Source organism: Chelonia mydas, chromosome 1 (genome assembly GCF_015237465.2).
Source record: "Chelonia mydas isolate rCheMyd1 chromosome 1, rCheMyd1.pri.v2, whole genome shotgun sequence".
Taxonomy (NCBI): domain Eukaryota; kingdom Metazoa; phylum Chordata; order Testudines; family Cheloniidae; genus Chelonia; species Chelonia mydas.
The window spans coordinates 31,278,128-31,298,425 of NC_057849.1; the positions used below are offsets into that span (position 1 = coordinate 31,278,128).

Genomic DNA, 20,298 nt, shown 5'->3' on the forward strand with positions numbered 1-20,298 from the left:
TTCTACATTAAACTAGCAATAAGCTTTTGATTCATTTCAACATATGTAAACACATCTTTATTAAAAAAAGATTGTAAGGATAACTACAGTAGAACCTCAGAGTTAGGAACACCTTGGGAATGGAGGTTGTTTCTAACTCTGAAATGTTCGTTACTCTGAACAAAACATTCTGGCGGTTCTTTCAAAAGTTTACAACTGAACGTTGACTTAATGCAGCTTTGAAACTTTACAAATTTCTGAAGAAAAACGCTGTGCTTTTTCTTAATTTTTTTAGTAGCTTACGTTTAGCACAGTATTGTACTGTATTTGCCTTTTTTTTTTTTTTTGTCTCTGCTGCTGCCTGATCGCGTACTTACAGTTCCAGATGAGGTCTGTGGATGACTAGTCAGTTCATAACCCTGAGGTTCTACTGAAGCTTTTGTTTGGCCTTTTCCTAATATGGAAAGAACTGAATAAACGAAAAGACACACAGATCTTAATAGAGTGCAATTTCTAGAGAGAATCAACTATATGACATCAACATTTGTCTGACAAAACGGTCAACCAGTGAACGATTCCTGTGATCCTCATCCTTTTTTCATACCTTAGGATCCCTTTTGGTATATTAGGACCCCTACTACCAGAATTCTTCTACTGTCTATCTCAGGGGTGGGCAAACTTTTTGGGCCGAGGGCCACATCTGGGTGGGGAAATTGTATGCAGGGCCGGGGCAGGGGGTTCGGGTGCGGAAAGGAGTGCGGGGTGTGGGAGGGGTTGCAGTGTGCAGGAAAGGGGCTCAGGGCAAGGGATGGGGGCAGAGGAGGGGTGCGGGGTGTATGAGGGGGCTCAGGGAAGGGGGTTGGGGTGCAGGAGGGGTGCAGAGTGCAGGAAGGGGCTCAGGGCAGGGGAGCAGGAGGGGTGCGGACTGCGGGAGGGAGCTCAGGGCAGGGGTTTGGGGTGCAGGAAGGGTGCGGGGGTGCAACAGGGGGCTCAGGGCAGGGAGTTAGGGTACAGGAGGGGTGCAGCAGGGGACTCAGTGCAGGGGGTTGGGGTCCAGGAGGGGTGCGGCTGGGGGCTTAGGGCAGGGAGTTAGGGTGCAGGAGGGGTTCAGGCTGCAGCCTGGCGCCGCTTACCTAAAGCGGCTTGGGGTGGCAGCGGCACGCACCGGGACCAGGGCAAGCTGCCTGCCTGCCTGCCTACCTGCCCAGGCCCCACACCGCGCTGCTCCGGAAAGTGACCAGCACCACGTCCCTGCGCGGCCCAGGGGGGAGACGGGACACAGGGCTCCGTGTACTGCCCTTGCCACACCTCCAGGTACCTCCCCCGAAGCTCCCATTGGCCGCAGTTCCCCATTCCCGGCCGCTGGGAGCTGTGGGGGGCGGTGCCTGGAGGCAAGGGCAACCCACGGAACCCTCTGCCCCCCCAACCCCGGGGCTCCAGGGACATGGTGCCGCCCGCTTCTGAGAGCAGCGCGAGGCCTGCAGCACCACAGGGGGCAATCCCGTGGGCCAGATCCAAAGCCCTGATAGGCCAGATCCGGCCCGCGGGCCGTAGTTTGCCCACCCCCGGTCTATCTGCATAACCCTCCCATTTAGAAATATAGAAAGTCATGATGCCCAGGTTGTGTAACCCCGCACCCATTAAAGTAGTCCTAAATTATTAGTGGATTTACAATAAAGGGCAGTGCCACAGCAGTTACCATATGGAATTTTAAAAGGGTAGTACCATTAGAATAGAATTAGAAGGTTGTTTCCCCATCAAATCATAATTTGTCAATACTTGTCTCAATATTACCTCAGATTACCCGCTGTTTTCCCTATATGTAGGACAGGAGGTGTTCGTGATAACAGTTGGCAAATGTTAATGTTATAGACTCAATGTTACATTAGGTCACTACTGGTGAAGTATAAGTGCTTTATTGAACTATGCATGGATCTGTCACTCTTCTTAAATTTAGATATTTGTTTTTAAAACTTGCCATCATACATCAGTATTAAGTAAGGGGTTGGTAACGAGCACAGTGGTATTTTATTTCTTGATCCTGTAAAGGAAGTAAGTCACTGTTCTTTCTTTTTCTGCTCTGTCTGGTCTCTCTTGTGCATTTGTCACCACACTCCCCTATTCCATATATATAGTTCTGTGTAATCTTTGCTCTAAAATGCTGAGAGCTCTATAATAGTGAAGGCAAATTTGTATGGTTTACGTTCACTTGTTTATCTACGTCAGATGATCTGACAAATGTCCATTACTGAAAACCAGAAAAAAAATATTTTCAGCTTTTTTGTACAAGTGTCCACCTGTTTTAAAACCAGCTTCTATTGTGAGCTGAATCACTTAAACAGTGTTCATTAGGATTATGGACCAGCCCAAACTGTGCAGCTCTGTGTGCCTTAATTCACTTAATGCAGTTCGCCAAAAGGGGATCCTGTGGCCAGAAAGGGGTGGGTTCCAAAAAGTGACCAAATTAGGCCATTTTTTTTATGTCAAAAGCAAGCAGAAATGCCTAAGTGAGGTGTTTTCTCAGGTGCACATACAAAGCTAGTCCTGGGGTAGCTTATTTTTAGTTTGGCAGCCTGCCCTGATAGGAGGGTGATAAGAAGCCAACTGCCAACATGTGTTTCTACAAATATATTAGGCTGACTTAAACAGCCGAATGCCAAATGCTCTCCCCAAGCTCCTCAGGTGATTTTGGACAAACCTGGGAGAAGTTTTATTATGTGAACTGTAAACTGTAAAACCGTGATAGATGAACCCCTGCTCCTCTGTGTTTCATTGTGTGTAAAGGGAAAATGTGTATGTTTGCCCCCAGATCCTTAGGCCAGTAATTGCAAATTAAATTACAGGCACTGTCCCAAATTCAGAGGTGAGTCTAAGAGAATTGGGAGGGAATCTAAGTTGGTATAAATTACACTGTATTTTACTTCTACTACCCTGTATTACACTTGCTGAGACTTACATGATCAGACACATTATAATAATTTGACATTTACACTCCTTCTACACACCACATCTAGATTTGGCCCATAGATTCAATGCATACCGTTCTCTCAGTTCAGTCATACTAATGCTTATATACTAATAGACCAAATTCACAGGTGACATGGGAGGAAATGTACATTTTAGATTTCAATATACACACAGGTGTGGCAGGACTCACCAGCTGGTGCTGTTACAAATAATTTTACAAGTTCTTTTCCTTAGTGTGAGAGTACTTTACAGCCCTGAAATAAAGGACGTGGTGGTATTTATTTTGTGCTACAATCCACAGGCAACAACTTTCTGATTTCCTTGGGGGTGCTCGACCCCTGCTATGCCCCAGGCCCTGCCCCCAGTCCACCCCATCCCCCAGACCCCACTCTGCTCCCCCTCTTCCCACCCTGCCACTTTCAACTCCTGCTCCGCCCCAGCCCACCTCTTCTTGCCCCGTTCTGCCCCTCCCTCGAGCATGCCCTGCCCTCACCCCGCCTCTTCCTGCTCCTGCTCCTCTATCTCCCCCCCCCCCCCCCCCCCGGACCTCCTGCCCCACTCTGAACAGCTGATCAGCAGTGGGTGGGAGGCACTGGAGGGAAAGGGGTGGAGCTGATCAGCAGGGCCCACCAGTGGGTGTTGAGCACCCACTATTTTTTTCCATGGGTGCTCCAGCCCCAGAGCACCCACCGAGTCGGCGCCTATGCTACAATCTCTTTGGGGGGAGCTGTTGAAAGCAGCCAGTTTGCTCTCTGAATTAATCTCTAACTAAAGTCGACTCTTGGGGAAGAATTGCTTTCTGGGAACTGTATATAGATGTGTATATGTAACTGTATATAGGTATATAGAGTGTAAATAGAACAAGTTACACTAAGAAAATACCCAGAGTCCATGTCACTGATTTCTTATCCAATGGGAAGCTGACCTATAAAGTCCCAATATCTGCTGCTGCTCAGCAGAAGGGCAATGTTACATGACCTTTCCCCATGCTTTAAATTATTTATTATCCTTACAAACAAATGTAGTAGATCTCTAAGGAAACAATATTCAAGTACCGTTGTCTCTGAATTTACTGCTGTGGCATTTCCTTACCATATTTTAGTTTTTAAACCCACAGCATCTGGAGGCATTTGATGGTCAGTCTGTGGAAAAAACATATACAATGCAGTGTGATATTATAACCTGAGTATATAAGAGCTCTGATAAGGTAACATTTACTAAGAGTTCTGAAACTCGGACCCCTTGTGTTTCTGCAGAAAGTGTTGATTACGGGCCGGTGTTTGTACAAGAGCCGGATGATGTGATTTTTCCTACTGATTCTGAAGAGAAGAAAGTGTCTCTGAATTGCCAAGCACGAGGAAACCCTGCTCCTATTTACAGGTACAGTGAGTTCGTTGAGAATTTTTTGCAGCTTTCAGAATGTTTGGCCAGAATGAATGGTGCTCTCCTTCTGAACAGCAGCATGAGGATGGGGAACAAAGTAATGGAAAGGCTCAGCGGCCCAAACATAATTTCCCTGTTCCTTGGCTCTGGGACCAGTGGGGACTCTAAGGAGGCAAGTGGAATAGGCAACTGGCAGGAGTTATAGCCCCACGCCCCCTTGCTTCCTAAGAGATTCCACCAGCAGGCACCTTTCACACTGGATGGTCCCCCCAGCCTGGCTTTCTGTGAATGGGAAATGCAGGCCACAGTCTCTGCAAGTCCACATGAGGATCTGAGTAGAGGCATCCATGGTTAGGTTGTCTGTCTGAATACAGGTGCAGGTGGAGGAGGTAGGAGGAGCATTGGCACTGGCGATGGGGCACTTCCTAACCATAGCAATTATATTACAACTCCCTCACAAACTCCCCTGTTCGCTAGCTCCCCTTGGTCGTTTAGCCTCTGTCTTTTAAGGCCTTCTCTCCTGGGTTAATCACACAGGGAGCGGTGATTCTCAAGGCTGATTGAGGCTGATCAAAGATAGTCAAGGATGATCCAGGGAACAAAGGCTCAAACAGTCTGCAGACACACAATCCCAGCTGATCCAGTAACTGAAATAACTGAAAATAACTGAAATAATCTGAAAGAGAAAGAAAAACACAAACAGCCAAACAAACTCACTCACCCCAAAGTTAGTACTCGCACCTTGTTCATTCAGCAGGGGGATCTCCTTCTCCCCCTCTCAAACTCTCCTGTCCACCTACTGGCTCCTCAAAGTACTAGTCTTAGTCCCTGAATCCTAGTCTCCTCTCCTAAACAATTTCAGTCTCCCTCCCACACCGCAACCCAGATTCCTCATCCCAGTCAATTTCCCTTGTTGCCTCTCCCAGAAGTTCAGCTCTTGTGCCCTCTGCATTTGAATCAAGCAGCTTCTTCGTCTATGGCTCCTGGGCTCACCAGGGTGGGTCATTCAAAGCACAGGGGAGACAGACTCCCTGCTTTCAGTTCCATAGAATCATAGACTATCAGGGTTGGAAGGGACCTCGGGAGGTCATCTAGTCCAACCCCTGCTCAGAGCAGGACCAATCCCCAACTAAATCGTCCCAGCCAGGGCTTTGTCAAAATTAGCTGTTACCACTCAAGAAAGAGACCTTGGAGTCATTGTGGAGAGTTCTCTGAAAACATCTGCTCTATGTGCAGCGGCACTGTAAAATAGTTAACAGAATATTAGGAACCATTAGGAAAGGGATAGATAATACCTTGAATATTGCACACAGTTCTGGTTACCAATCCATGAGAGGACCTTCCCTTTTATCCCATGTCACCTTACTTTGCTTAAGAGCTTTTGGGGAGGGACCTTGTCAAAGGCTTTCTGTATTTTTTCATATTTTCAAAACAATGTATGTTCCCCTACCCTGGTTCTCAGAAATGTCTAAACTGTTTTAGCTGAAAGTTTCAAAAAACAAAACAAAACAATCAGCTCAAACTGTTAAAGTTTGGCGAAGCTACAAACAATTGAAAACAGGATCTTATCATGGGAAGTATCTGGCAACTTTAATAAAGACATTGGTATGAGCACTGCCTATAATAATCATCTTGATTCATTTACATCTTTTACATGGTTTCAGAAGTGTCCTTTTCCAGACAATTGCTGAACTAGTTTCTCCCATTTTCTCCCAAGATGGCTACGAAATGGAACTGAAATTGATATTGAAAGTGATTACCGCTACAGTTTGATAGAAGGAAGTTTTATCATCAACAATCCCAATGAAGCAAAGGATTCTGGGCAATATCAATGTTTAACCACCAATGTGTTTGGAAGTATTTTGAGCAGAGAGGCCACCCTTCAGTTTGCATGTGAGTAACAGTATTTTAACATGGATTCAACTATTACACTGCTTAATAAGCTTCCGTATTGTAATTTTTAAATGCCCTATATAAATAGCATTATCATGTACAGACTTTTATTATTCCATGCAAAATGGGAGGGTTAGAAATAAACTATCTTTTTTATGAGAGAGAGCTGTTACTTGTATAACTTTTAAGAGACTGAGACTAGCCAGAGAACTCTTGTAAAAAAACACAATTGCTGTAAAATTTAATTTTCAGTTTCTGCATTTTCCAGTGATATTTTTCATGTAATGCTAATTTTCTGATGACCACATAATTCATTTTATCATACAGAGCTTTGTGTGTACATTACCTAAATTCATTTTATCCATCACTATAGCTTTGTGTACGCGCGCGCGCACACACACACACAGAGTCAGCTATAAGAAACTGTGACAAAATGAATTATGTTAATGTCAGAAAATTGGAATTAAATGAATGATCATGAAATAAATGAAAAAATCACTAGTGAATGTAAAAATGGAAAATTAAATGGTCCAGCATCTAAAATAATGTGTTGTCTGCAATTTATATATATATCTATATATAGTGACAAATATCTATGCATAGATAGATAGATCTTTGTCATTGCATGTGTGCGTATTTATATCTATAAAAGATATAAAGAGAGAAATCCATTTCGTGACTCAGAGTAATATTCTGTAGATTGTTAAGAAAATATTCTTGTTTAAAAATTGGGCTTTCTCATGAGCCACTAGTTGCCATTGAGGACATGCACATTTTTTCACAGATTCAGGTATCCTCCCTCCAGCAGTGGCTTATCCTTGTTGCTTCTCGGGAAGGCAAACATCCATTCTGAGACACATCAAGTCATATTATGTAAGGATTTAGTAACAGAGCGGGATGTAGTAAGAGTAAGAGCTGGGCAAAAATCTGGTATTTTTATTTGCTGGCACTTCTGGAAAACAAAAAATAAAAAAAATCAGTTCAATCCAAACCAAGTCTGAAAATTGTGAAAAATTTCAGTATATCTAAAAAATCAGTTTCAGGCATTTTCAAAAATAGATGCATGAAACAAGAAGCAGCAATGGCAAGCAGCAGCAGCTCCTTTACAATGTTTAGCCCAACGGTTACTGCACTTACCTAGGGTATGAGAGTCCTGGGTGCAATCCTCCCCTCTGCCTAACGGGAAGAAGGAATTTTAACTTGCATCTAACCACATGGTTATATGATATTCTGGTGTAGGCTGTCTCAGTCCCTGTGGCTGCAGCTGTGCCACTTCATATGAATAATTAAATAAGCATTAGAACAGAACCTGAGTTCTCCTCCCCCCAGTTTGATGCCCTAATCTCCAGTCTATATTCATTGGACCAGGAAAAGAAAGTGAGAATGAGAATGACAATTCATTGTCATTCACAGTCACTCATAATGACACTGGATTGTCATTGGGCCAGGGAAAGAGCATGAGAATGACTCTATAGGCTGGTGATTAGGCCACTCACCTAGGAGGTGGGAGACCCAAGTTCAAGTGCTTACTCCACTGACTAATTAAACAAAGTGGAATAGCTTCAACAGGAGAGAATGAGAGAGAGCTGTCCCAGAATATCCTATAACCCAGTGATTGGGCTATTTTCCTACAATGTAGAAGCCCTGAGTTCAAATCCCTTCTCCTTAGGCAGAGGGGGGGATTAAGCCTAGGTCTCCACATCCCAAGATGGTGCCTTAACCACTAAGCTAAAGATATAAAAGAGGCAGCCATAGCATGAGTACTGGCTTCTCCCCCTTCAGCTGTTTAGTGAATGGCTTCTAAGACCCAAAAATATGGGAGGGGGGGATTGTTAGCCAAAACCATTAAGTGAATTCATGTCAAATTTATGAATTGTTTCAGTTCCACCAAAACTCTGTTTTTCAGTGAATAAACTCTTTGTCTAAAATTTTTCCCCAGATCCAGTAGATCCCAATTTCCCAGCTCCTACTGGCCCTGAAACATGAGGTGTTAATTAGTTAAATTGCATGGCTGCAGTTGTTATTACTAATTTCCTTAATAAAGTGGTGGAACTGTGTCTCTGTGCGAGGGTAGGGAAATATATATTTTACAGGCAGATTTCCACCAATTGTGCCACTGTTAAAATTCTATACTGAAATGTAGAAGACTACAAAGGTACAAAATATATTCTCCATATTACAGAACAGTGTACTTACACTTAAAATGTTACAGTGATCTCATCAGGCATTTCTAGAACTCAGTCCTGAGTTCAGCACTGAGAAAATCCTGCTGGGTCTCACCTTGTATATAACAAAGCTATTGTAAAATGATTTCTTGGCTATGGAACATTACGACTGGTAAATGTGGGTTGTTTCAGGGCATTGAAACACGGTGTTTTGAGTCTCCTTCACAAAAATGACTAAAATGTAGGTCAGCTGGCCCTAACTGCAACAAGAGAAGCTACTCAGGGGATGGGGCCAGAGTTACAGAAGGCAGTGTGGAATTTTAGTGTCTGACGGTTGCAACATACTCAGGATCCAATATACCTTTGTAAGGCTACAGTAAAGTAAAATTTGTTCTCTTTTGACTAATTCTGACAGAATTATTCACCATCTCCACTTGGAACATAGGAGGAGGGTTTTGTATTTGAAATTTTTGATCAGCATTCACATTTGCACTTGCAGACGTGGAAGTTGCTAGCGTATGGCTACTTGTAGGCGTTTTCTACCCATTATTTTAAACGGTTAGCTCTGGAGTGGCAGTAGACCTTGCTACAGGGTAGGTTAATAGTAGAATGCTGGCTGACGAGGCCAGAGGTGAAGGTGGGCAAGGCTGCAAATCTCATAGGAGGGAAGGAGGATGTTGGTAGCAAATAGAGCACCATAAAAGAAGATGCAGAGTGGTGAAGGAAACAAAAAGAATGTATAGTAACCAAACTGAAGTGTGCTGGTGGGGGCGGGAGGGGCAGCAGGAGAGGAGAGAGAAGAAAGGAACAGAATTTCCACTTGCACCAATGTAAAATGTTAATCTTTTAATAGTTTGGGAGCAACTCTGAAGCAAACAGCAATTCCAGTTATGATGTGCGGTCTAATCTCTTATTCTCTCTCCTGCTCTATGCTCCTTCAGATCTAACCACTCCCTCTACATCAGTTTCCCGTTTTTGCTTGTGTTTCCTTATAGGCCATCCTCTACAACTAGAACTTGTTTCCTGTCTTGGTGACCATGCTTCTGCCTTCTCTTTATATAAGCATACCACTTCCATGAGGCCCATCAACCTTAATCCCCTCAACAGTGACATGTTGGTTTTGTTCATAAGAAAAATAGCAAACCATCCTCCCTCCCACCCAGAACAAAGACAACAATCTCTCCTAGTTTATAATTATGTGTGTGTGTCTACTTGTGTCTATTTGTTTACTTGGACTGTAGTATCTTTGAGGGCAGGACCTATAACTTCCCTTTGTACAGTACCAAGCACACTGTTGCACTCAATAAATAATGGCTATTAGTCTTAAATATATCTTAATTCACACAAAGTTCTTCACTCTTTGAAGTATGTGTCTGGAATAGAATCATAGAATCATAGAAGTGTAGGACTGGAAGGGACTTCAACAGATCATCTAGTCCAGTCCCTGAACTCAAGGCAGGATTAATACTTCTGTCACATTTCTAATTCTTAATACTTCTTTCACGTTTCTAATATAGTCCAGGCTGACAACTATTCTCCCATAATGCAGTGATTTTTTAATAATATGTAGCAATTCACTATATAAAATGGTGTCACTATGCTGTATTATGCTGATAAGAGCTTTGAATTGATAATGTGACATCTCCAACTTCTCACACATCCTGCTGAGTTTAGAATCTGAAAGCTCATAGCAATCTATCAAAAGTTCAGATTCTGTGTGTCAGTTAGAAATTTGTGTCAGTAAATCAAAAAGAAAATGAATCAAGAATAAAGTCTTTCCATGCTGTTTCCAGCTTCAAAACATCTTTATATGCCAACCTTGCTAAATTGATAGTTCATATCTAAATCAGAACACACTGCTTTCCAGGGTGTTCAGTTGATTTAGATCTGAATATAGTCTTCCTCGCAGCAGTAGTTTAAAAGTTAGAATAATTTCATCATGGGCTGTTGGGGGAATTGCAGTATATAGTAGTAGCAATGTTAGTGCCCAGTAATGTTAGTGCCCAGTAATGTAGTTCCACTATAGCTAACGATAATCAGCAGTTGCCATTAGGAAACCTGAATTCCAGGGGTTATAACTTGTAATGTGCGTCATAGATGCTTTTTTGTGCTCTTTACACTGCAGTATAAAGAATGTCTTTAGTATTTAAAACAAAATGTTGCAGATAGTTAATCCCTAATGCCTTAAAAAAATCCTCTACAGCATAATCAGAGCCTTTGTGAAACAATTTCATGGGCTTTACATATGTAGATATCCTGAGTAAAATATCTGTATCTCAGTGCTATACGTAATGCCCATTTCCCTTGCATTTAAATGCATTAACTTGTTGGTTACATCGTTGGGATATAATGCAATTTGGTTTTATGTACAGTAGTGTCATTCGTTCACAAGGGATTCCAAAGCACTGTACTGGTAACGAAGGGTCAATATCGAAAGACTGGATTAATATAATCTTTAGGAAAGTTATGATTTAATTGGATCCAATTTTGACTGTTGGTATTATAGTCCATCAAGCAAAAAAGATCCCAGTTATTTAAAGATAACTTGATTTACAGCAGGCTATCATCTTCAGAGCAGTTTAATAATACTGAGCCAGGCTGTACATCTTTAAAAAAATATCTCCCCTGTGGCAGTATAAATATCCTAGAGCGCACCAGTGCCAAAACAAACCCTTGGAAATACCACATATGGCCACAGTTCAGAATGAACTAGAATCTCCTTCCTTAGAGGTTTTTAAGGTCAGGCTTGACAAAGCCCTGGCTGGGATGATTTAACTGGGACTTGGTCCTGCTTCGAGCAGGGGGTTGGACTAGATGACCTTCTGGGGTCCCTTCCAACCCTGATATTCTATCATTCTATGATTCTATGATTCTATGATCAACTGGGCCTTTAAGGAAGGATCCAGAACAATTTCAATATAGTCCTATCACTCCCAACCAGCTTCAGCCCAGTTACCAGTTACCTAGGTTACCAGTGCCTGATCATCACGACTCAAAGATCTTACCACCTCCGTAAACTTATCTTATCTTTTGATACAAGTGTATTGTTCAAGATTCTAACAAAGACACTCTCAATACTATGGCTGTGCCTAAAACTGGAAGCCATGATGCAGGCCATTGCTGTGTGTGAATGTTCACGTTGTTGAACTGAAACTTAGTTTTCTAAGATCTTGTCTAAACATACAGTTGTAGCCGAAGATCAGTTTGCAGTTTACAAACTCAGTCTAGCTGAGGTAGGTTTCTAGGGAAAGAGGATTCATTAGAGATGGGATCACTTTTCATAGTTATGTTTGATAAGACTGGCAGCAAAGTATTCAAAAAGAATTTTGGCAAGATAGGACCTAGCCTGTAGTTAATGCGTCAAAGCCCAGCAATTTGACCATAATGATCTGAAAGCTGGTCTAAAACCACCATGACATACCAAGACGTTTGAGCCAATGAGCTCTGGAGTTTGCATAGTGGCATTCACTTCCTCTTGTTTCCCCCAAACCATGTGTTCTAGAAACCTAGAAATCAATCACACCTTACAGGGAGATTTACAGAAATAAGGTCATGTAATTGCTTGAGGTGCACGGTCTGCATGATTTGGGCAATTAATTAACTTTTTGCAGCTTGTAGCTAACTAGACTTGCTCTTTCAATTCAGTAGAACAACGGTGCATAGCTCCAAAAAAGCAGCATAGACAGTTTAAAGGAGTCCTTCAAGCAGCAGTGCAGAAAAAAGCACATGCTGTAGCATACACATAAAAAACATCGAGAAAGCTAACAAAACTGAAGGGTTCATATGTTACAATAGCCTCCAATTATGGACAACCAAGTTATGCACAAAGTTGCTGCGGTCATTGTTATGCGATTCAACACCAATGCAACATTACAAGCACCATGATGTCACCTCCCTGTGCATGCATAGTTAAACCACAGTCCTCTCCGAAACCAAAAATTGGACTCTGAAAAACTTAGTTGGTATCTTCAAAGTTGGAGTACTTGAGAAGTGTGTGTTGCACAGTTAAAATTAATGAAATTAGCTGGACTGAATGTGGCTAGCTCAATGCAAAAATCATCCTCGGCCTGGCACAGCTTTACAGTTTCTTAATTCAATGGAGTTAGTCCAAATTTCCATGAGTGGAACAGGTTATGATTTGAACCTGTGTTTTTCAGTGTGGAGAAACATCTTGTGTGCCAAAGGAGGACACAAGGCCTCTACTTTCAGAAAACCCTGGCAGTCTGCTACTGTGGCAGATGTTGTGAGCACAAACCTAAACTTTGATGACCAGCTAGTAGTTGTAATGAAGTATTTTTTTTTCTATAAAATCCCTTTGGGAGAAGGAACTTACTTAATAATAGTCTGTAAAAGTTTTATGATATAACTTTATGTAGTATAAATCTATTCCAGTAGAGCAGAATTTACAATACTAATCTGATTCCCTTGACTTCTACTGGCTTATGTGGATGCAAATGCATAATCTAATTGAGGATTTACAAATAAAAGGTTAACAATAATTCTGAACACAGAGCTTTGTTTGCCTGTCTGCTCTTGTTATTGCTACATCAATTCAAATGTAAGTTATCTTTGATGTTACTAGAACTGGTTGTGAAACTGACAAAATGCAAAGAGTGTTTCCAAATGAGTGAATTCTAGCCACTCTTAATGCAAAGTAACCACTTGTCCTTGCCCAGGCTTTGGAATGGGGTACTGTAGCTTTGCTTATAACAAAAGATATACTTTTGCTGACTTTGCAACCCATAAAATCAGAGGCAGATTAAGATTTCTGGGGGTCCTGGGCCAAAGCAAGTGGGGGGTCCCTCCCCACCCCTTCCGCCTAGGATGACCAGATAGCAAGTGTAAAAAATTGGGACAGGTGGTGGGGGGTAATAGGTACCTATATAAGAAAAAGCCCCCAAAATCGGGACTGTCCCTATAAAATTGGGACATCTGGTCATCCTACTTCTGCCTGTGGCCCTGCCCCCATTCTGCCCCTTCCACCTGCGACCTCGCCCACAGTCCCACCCCTTTCTGTCCCTTCCTCGGGGCCTTCCCCTGTTCCACCCAGGGTCCCCCCCATTCCATCACCCCATTGCAGCCCCACAACCCCTTTTTCTCCTTTTTGCCCCACCCTACCCCACTGTGACCCCAGGATTGGAGAAGCTCTGTCCCCACGCCATGGCCCCAGGGCTGCAGTGGGAAGTGAGAGCTCCCCCAGCCCTAAGGCCATTGCAGGTAGTGAGAGCTCCTCCAGTTCCAGGGCCACAGTGGGAGTCCAGGTGCTGGGGCGTCCCCTGCCACCCCCTGCAGGGCCACAGTGGGAGTCCAGGTGCTGGGGCGTCCCCTGCCACCCCCTGCACTTCTGCAGAGGACCAGGGTCGGGGCACTTCCGCCCTGCTCACCTGGAGCTTCTGCCGGAGAATGGATCAGGCGCGGGGAGTTCTACTGCCACCCCACAGCTTCTGCCAGGGATGGGTGGTGAGCACGGGCAGGGGAGGGGGCTTTTTACCTGGAGGCTTCTACTGGGGATGGGGTCAGGTCGGGGACCACTGGGAGGGGTCTTTCCCCATCCTACAGCTTCTGCCAGGGATGGGTGGTGGGCCCTGGGGGTTGGGGGGCTTACCCTGCTGCCCCGTGGCTTCCACTGGGGATGGGGTTGGGTCAGAGACTGCTGGGAGGGGTGTTTGCCCATCCCACAGTTTCTGCTAGGTTCGGGGCTGCTGGGGAATGGGGGTGCTTCCCCCATCCTGCAGCTGCTGCCACAGAGTGGGGTCCCAGGATGCTGGGGGAGGCTTCCCCCACCCAGTGCTGCTGCACAGAGTGGGGTTGGGCCCGGCGGATTTTTTCCGGGGGCCCCCCAGTTGGCCTGGGCCCCGGGCATGGGCCCCATCTGCCCAGTGGCTAATCTGCCACAGCATAGAATTTATGTTCACTGTAAGGCCGTAAAACAAAATTTCCTTTTTTCTTCTTCGTAAATTATTCAGTTTTTTGCAGGCCTATCTTATCTGCAGTATTTAAAACTTCATCCCCCCCCAAAAAAGGGCGGGGGGAGGCCGTCTTAGAAATTCTTAAGTCAACTCTTAATTGCAATTTTACTCTGCTGATTGTCACTGCCTTTTTTGTATTTCTCTTCTAAAAAAACCCCCTATTTTCTCATTTAGACTACAGAAAAATATTGATTAGCGATAATTCGTGCTTCCTTTTTCAACTGATGAGCTAACAGTGCTGTCTGCTGATATTCAGAATAAGAAGTCAACAGTGACACATATAAATAAATCAATAATTTATTGGTAGACAGCCTGCTTACTGCATATTCCATCATAGTATACTTGTGACACTTCATCAGAGAGTTCACCGTCTCCTAAGAACTGAGTTTAATGAGGCACATTTTCTTTTTTCGCAAAAAGAAAAGGAGGACTTGCGGCACCTTAGAGACTAACAAATTTATTCGAGCGTACGCTTTCGTGAGCTACAGCTCGCTTCAACTGTAGCTCACTTCAGCTGTAGCTCACGAAAGCATATGCTCAAATAAATTTGTTAGTCTCTTAGGTGCCACAAGTCCTCCTTTTCTTTTTGCGAATACAGACTAACACGGCTGCTACTCTGAAACCTGTCATTTTCTTTTTTGCCATGGAAACACGAAGCTTTGGACATCTGATTGGATTTATGCTATTACTTCTTAACAGAAATTATTTTTAAACAGTTGATTTCATTACATCCACCTAGATATGAAAAAAAGCCCTGCTATGTTGAGTTAATTCCAAGCTTAACAACATAATAAAATGATTAGTCGCATTACAATCCAGATGTTCCCTTCTAAACAACACCAACCTGCACAGTATTATTATAAAATATTAATTATAATAAGATTTAGCTACATGAGCATAAGCTGAAGTGAGGAAAGAAGCCAGAAAGCAATTGGTCAAACTTTACTTTTGAGAAACTTCCCTGATGATCCTGTAATACACCCTGAGTTTTTCTCTGAAACCTACATCTACAGCAGCATAAGACGTTACTTACAGTTAATAAGAACTAGAGATATAATAGAAATTTACAATATGGAACACACAAATATTTTTTCCACTTTTAGTCTATATTTTAAAAGATACACGCTTAGGATTCACCAGTGAAACAAGTCCACGGGGCACAAGCAGGTAGTTGCACAGTTAATTACTTGTTTCTGTATGCAAATATATTCTATTTGTGCAATTTTGGCTTGATCCTGCAAAATACTCAGCATTCTGATTCAGATCCAGAAAAGCACTTAATTAAAAAAACATGACTAATCCCCCTGAATTTGATGGGATGATCAACATTAATGTTAAGCATGTGCTTAGGTGCTTTCTTGGATTGGGGTGAGAATGCTCAGCAGTTTGTAGAACTGAGGCTTTTTTTCTTTGCTTGTAAGTGTGCAAATTCTATGGGCACAACTTTAGTGCCTGTATTTGAAAATGTTTCCCCTTTTTATCATGGTAACCAGCAGAGACTGTCCCAACCAGTCCGTATGGGTTTCTTACCATACCATTATTATGACAGAAACATAATAGGATCGATTAACCCCCCTCTCCGCCCCTCATTTTTTGACCATTTCTTTTCTTTGTAAGGAAAATAAATGTATAACTTGGAAGGACAAATGTCCTACATTAGCAGTGGTGGCTTTCCTTCTTATTAACTTCATTCTCCTGCCTTCTAGCACCAAGCAGTCAGGCCCAACAAACAGAGCCTCTCCAAAGGTAGACACTTCATTGTGTTGGGAAAGAGAGAGAGAGAGAGAGAGTGTGTGTGCGTGTGTATGCGCGCACGCCATCTGTAGATCCATTTGGGCTTTGAAGGTGTAATTCCATACTCGAGTAATTATGCAGTTCGTAAGGGTTTTTAATAGGATTACTACTATGTGAAAAATGGATAGTATTTTTTTAAAAGGAGCACATGAAAATGTGTGCTAAACATATCTGCTCATTAATTTTGCTTTTAGACCAAGTCCATTCCTAACCATTCCTGAGTCTGTATTTTTGTTTATTTCAATTGTATATCTTTGGAGCAGACATCTAAAATAATAATATTTGAGCTAAGGGCTAGATTGTGTTGTTAGGCACAGCCCTCGCTGACCAGTGACACACAGGGGCACAGTGCTCCAGGCAAAATACCAGGATGCATTGTGCTTCAGAGACATCCCTAAGGCAGAATTCCAGTGTTCCTTTCTTTCCCCAGGAGGGAAAGCAGATTAATTTGCAACATCCTTTTCTGGTGTGTGATACATTTCCCCTGGTGTGTCCAGCTGACTGTTTTATGGTAATGGCTTAACGGAGCCATGGCTTTACCTAATCCTGTCCTATTTGCTCCTGGTGGGAGCATTTCAGGTACAGCTGAGACCCAGTACCCAAGGAGCTGCAAAGCAACTCCGCAAGGATGGGTGCCCATCCTCACTCTCCTGCACATCTGTATCAGGACAAGGGACAATATAGCCTTCAGAAAATACAGCAGAATTAGGATAGGGTCTGTGAATTATGAGCATAAATACAGAGTTAAAATAGTTAAGGTAGATATCAGATTCTGACGGTTTAAGTTACTAGCCAGATACTTTGGTGTGGTTTTTGGATGCAATTTAGTGAGCCTAATGGCTCATTTATGACTTCATTGAAGTTACACTGTACATAGGGGTAACTTCAACCTTATTGATCTTTGTGCAGCAGATACTGAAAAAGTTCAAACAGAAATGTGGTGTATCAGTCCTGTCAAGTTCATTTGTTGCTACATGTTTTTTGATCCCAACAAACTATTGTCAGCAACTTTGCTTTAGCAGTGCTCAATCTTCTGACAACAGGAAAAGGAGGACTTGTGGCACCTTAGAGACTAACCAATTTATCTGAGCATAAGCTTTCGTGAGCTACAGCTCACTTCATCGGATGCATACTGTGGAAAGTACAGAAGACAACATATTTTTAACAGTACAATTTATACTTTCTGTTCTGTAAAAGCACTAATAGCAAGCAGCTATTTAGCGCAGACACAAGCAGCTAGCAGTTATTCAGGGCAGACACAGTTTGATGGGCAGACACAATTTGAATCTTAATTTCAGCAGTCATATCCATTTGCTTCTCACTTTTGCATCTTGTGTTTTTAGTGTGAGACTGGCAGGAATTCTACCTAATCTGCCCATAATCTGTTGTAACTATTTTTTCGAATCTAACCTATGATGTTCCTATTGCACCTAGAACCATGGCATTTAAGTACGGATGACAACATTTTAGGTAGCACTAATGGAGGATATTTTCAAAGGCTCTAAGAGGAGTTCAGTGTAAAGATCCACTGAGTCTTAATGGAGTTGGGTGTCTACCTGCCTTTGAAAATCATTCCCATATTGTTTAGAGGAAATGCCTTTATGTGATACCAAACATTAGTTTTAACTATTTCTTCTTATTTAATCTTTTGGTCCCTCTTTATTATTTTCTTACTCTCTTTTTAGTCCTCGTCTTCCCTCTGGGAGAGATGCTGTTAATGAGAGAAGGCTATAATCCAAACACGTGTCTTGCATTTGATCTGAACATGATCACATTCTGGTTCTGTTTGATTTCTTCTGGCAAAGAATTACTCAATCAGAATTCTCCTCCTAACAGCATGGTGACCCCAGTGCCTGAGTGCCTGACTCTGAGCAACTCCAGGTGAAGTGCTCCTATGGAGCACAGCTTTCGTGGTGGGTTGCGGATGGTGAGTTGGTTTACAGGAGACTCAGGTCTAAACCCATTGGGGGTGATGATGATTAGGACAAGTTCTCAAATTCTCTCACATAGAAGTGCATTCATGTGCACGTTGCAGCTTCCAGTTCCTCAGCCTACTCTAAAACTTTCCCAGGCAGTTCTAATTTGACCCCAGTTAACAAGATACCATCCCACTGGAGTAACACTTTTGCTCCTGGTTCATGTTCTGTTCTCGCCAGACCCAGTTGCTTGCTCTTCAGCCAAGTGTCATTTCACAATGAGAGATACTATCACACCTCTCTTTGAAATGTCCTCTTTCTTTAGGTCTGATCCTGTACACACTCACTTGTATAAAGCCAGTAGAAGGCTGGTCGGTACTATGCTCAGTGGTAAGATTGTGCCACATCACGACATTAATGGGCTTTCTGAGGTCTGTTCACAAAGATCTAGGTAAGACTAACTGCTGATTCAAAAGGAACGATATTTCAAAATAACATGGCACTCTTTTGGCATTAAATACATCCACTTGGAAGCCTCTTCATCAAATTATCATAGAATCATAGAATATCAGGGTTGGAAGGGACCTCAGGAGGTCATCTAGTCCAACCCCCTGCTCAAAGCAGGACCAATCCCCAATTTTTGCCCCAGATCCCTAAATGGCCCCCTCAAGGATTGAACTCACAAGCCTGGGTTTAGCAGGCAAATGCTCAAACCACTGAGCTATCCCTCCCCCCCAGGATATCATTTATGCCATAAAATGATAACGAGGGTATACTTATGCTATAGTTATTGACCCAAATGGTAACTTTTTTAATTTGTAAAAATATTAAAAGATCAAAAGTAATATTTGGCATAAATCACAGAAACAAATAATAAACTTATCCCTTTGTCCTTCAAACAAAAATAAACTCCCAACAAAAATTCCCATCTCCATATTCTGATGTCAGACCTCCTGAGTACTGGAGGGGTGGGCAGTGGATCTGATCTTTACCAAGTATTTAATAGCAGTTATGTCATGAATTACTAAGATTTCACTAGTGTTTGCAAAGTATGCCACAGAACATTTACTAATGTACAGTGGCATATTGTAAACAATTAAAGCTAAATTACATTTGCCAAAATAAATTAACAAAGGTATGTTCTGTGATTTTTTTCTTCCTATGCTTCTTATTTAACTATTAATTCACAAAATTAAGATTTGCTCAGCAGGTCTCCCTGATCTTAGTGGAAACTAATGAGATTTGGCACTGATGATAGGGGCCCTAGAGGAACCTAACACCAGGCAGATTCCATTGTAAATAATGGTCAATATTAATTTGTTTTCTCAGTATTATAGAAGGATATGTTTTTGAAACAGCAAATCAGAGAAGTATTGTTGAAAGTGAAAATATCTGTAGATTTTTAGTTGCATCTGTCTGGGAGAGGGGGGACGAAGTCACTTTTCCACTTCATAAGCAACTATCTGCTCAAGCTGCTCACCGTTAGATATCCCTGGTGCTATCTAGGGAAAATAATTCAGATACTGAAGATTTTGTGTGCGGGAGTGGAGCAGGGAGGGTCTAGAAGAGAGGTCAGGGGAAAGGAGGGTGAAGTTACCATAAATCTTCTTATAACAATATTCACACCTCACATAAAATAGGTGTGATGAACATCGTAATCTTGTTTACATTTCATAGGATTTGTGCTCACCATGTAAAGTACCATTTTCCCATGATCACCCTGTTACAGAAGCATAGAATTGTAGGACTGGAAAAGACCTCAAGAGGTCATCTAGTCCAGTCTCCTGCACTCATGGCAGGACTAAGTATTATCTAAACCATCCCTGACAGATGTTTGTCTAACCTGCTCTTAAAAATCTCCAATGATGGAGATTCCACAACCTCCCTGGGCAATTCACTCCAGTGCTTAACCACCCTGATGGTTAGGAAGTTTTTCCTTATGTCCAACCTAAACTGCCCTTGCTGCAATTTATGCCCATTGCTTCTTGTCCTATCCTCAAAGATTAAGGAGAAGGATTTTTCTCCCTCCTCCTTGTAACAACCTTTTATGTACTCGAAAACTGTTATCATGTCCCCTCTCAGTCTTCTCTTCTCCAGACTAAAAAACCACATTTTTTTCAATCTTCCCTCATGGGTCATGTTTTCTAGCCCTTTAATCATTACTGCAGACTATTTCTTCAGTTTTCCAGATCATTTTGAATTTGAATCCTACTCTCTAAAGCACTTCCAACC

At 42.5% G+C, this 20,298-nt stretch overlaps 1 protein-coding gene across 2 annotated transcripts in view; it reads left to right on the forward strand.

Moving 5' to 3' along the window:
• CNTN5 (contactin 5) overlaps positions 1-20,298 on the forward strand; it is a 970,129-nt gene that overhangs the window by 626,879 nt on the left and 322,952 nt on the right. For both annotated transcript variants that reach the window (XM_043529333.1, XM_037889811.2), the window contains 2 exons: positions 4,203-4,326; positions 6,047-6,222. In XM_043529333.1, coding sequence (XP_043385268.1) covers positions 4,203-4,326; positions 6,047-6,222 — 300 coding nt within the window. The remainder of the gene's footprint in view (positions 1-4,202; positions 4,327-6,046; positions 6,223-20,298) is intronic.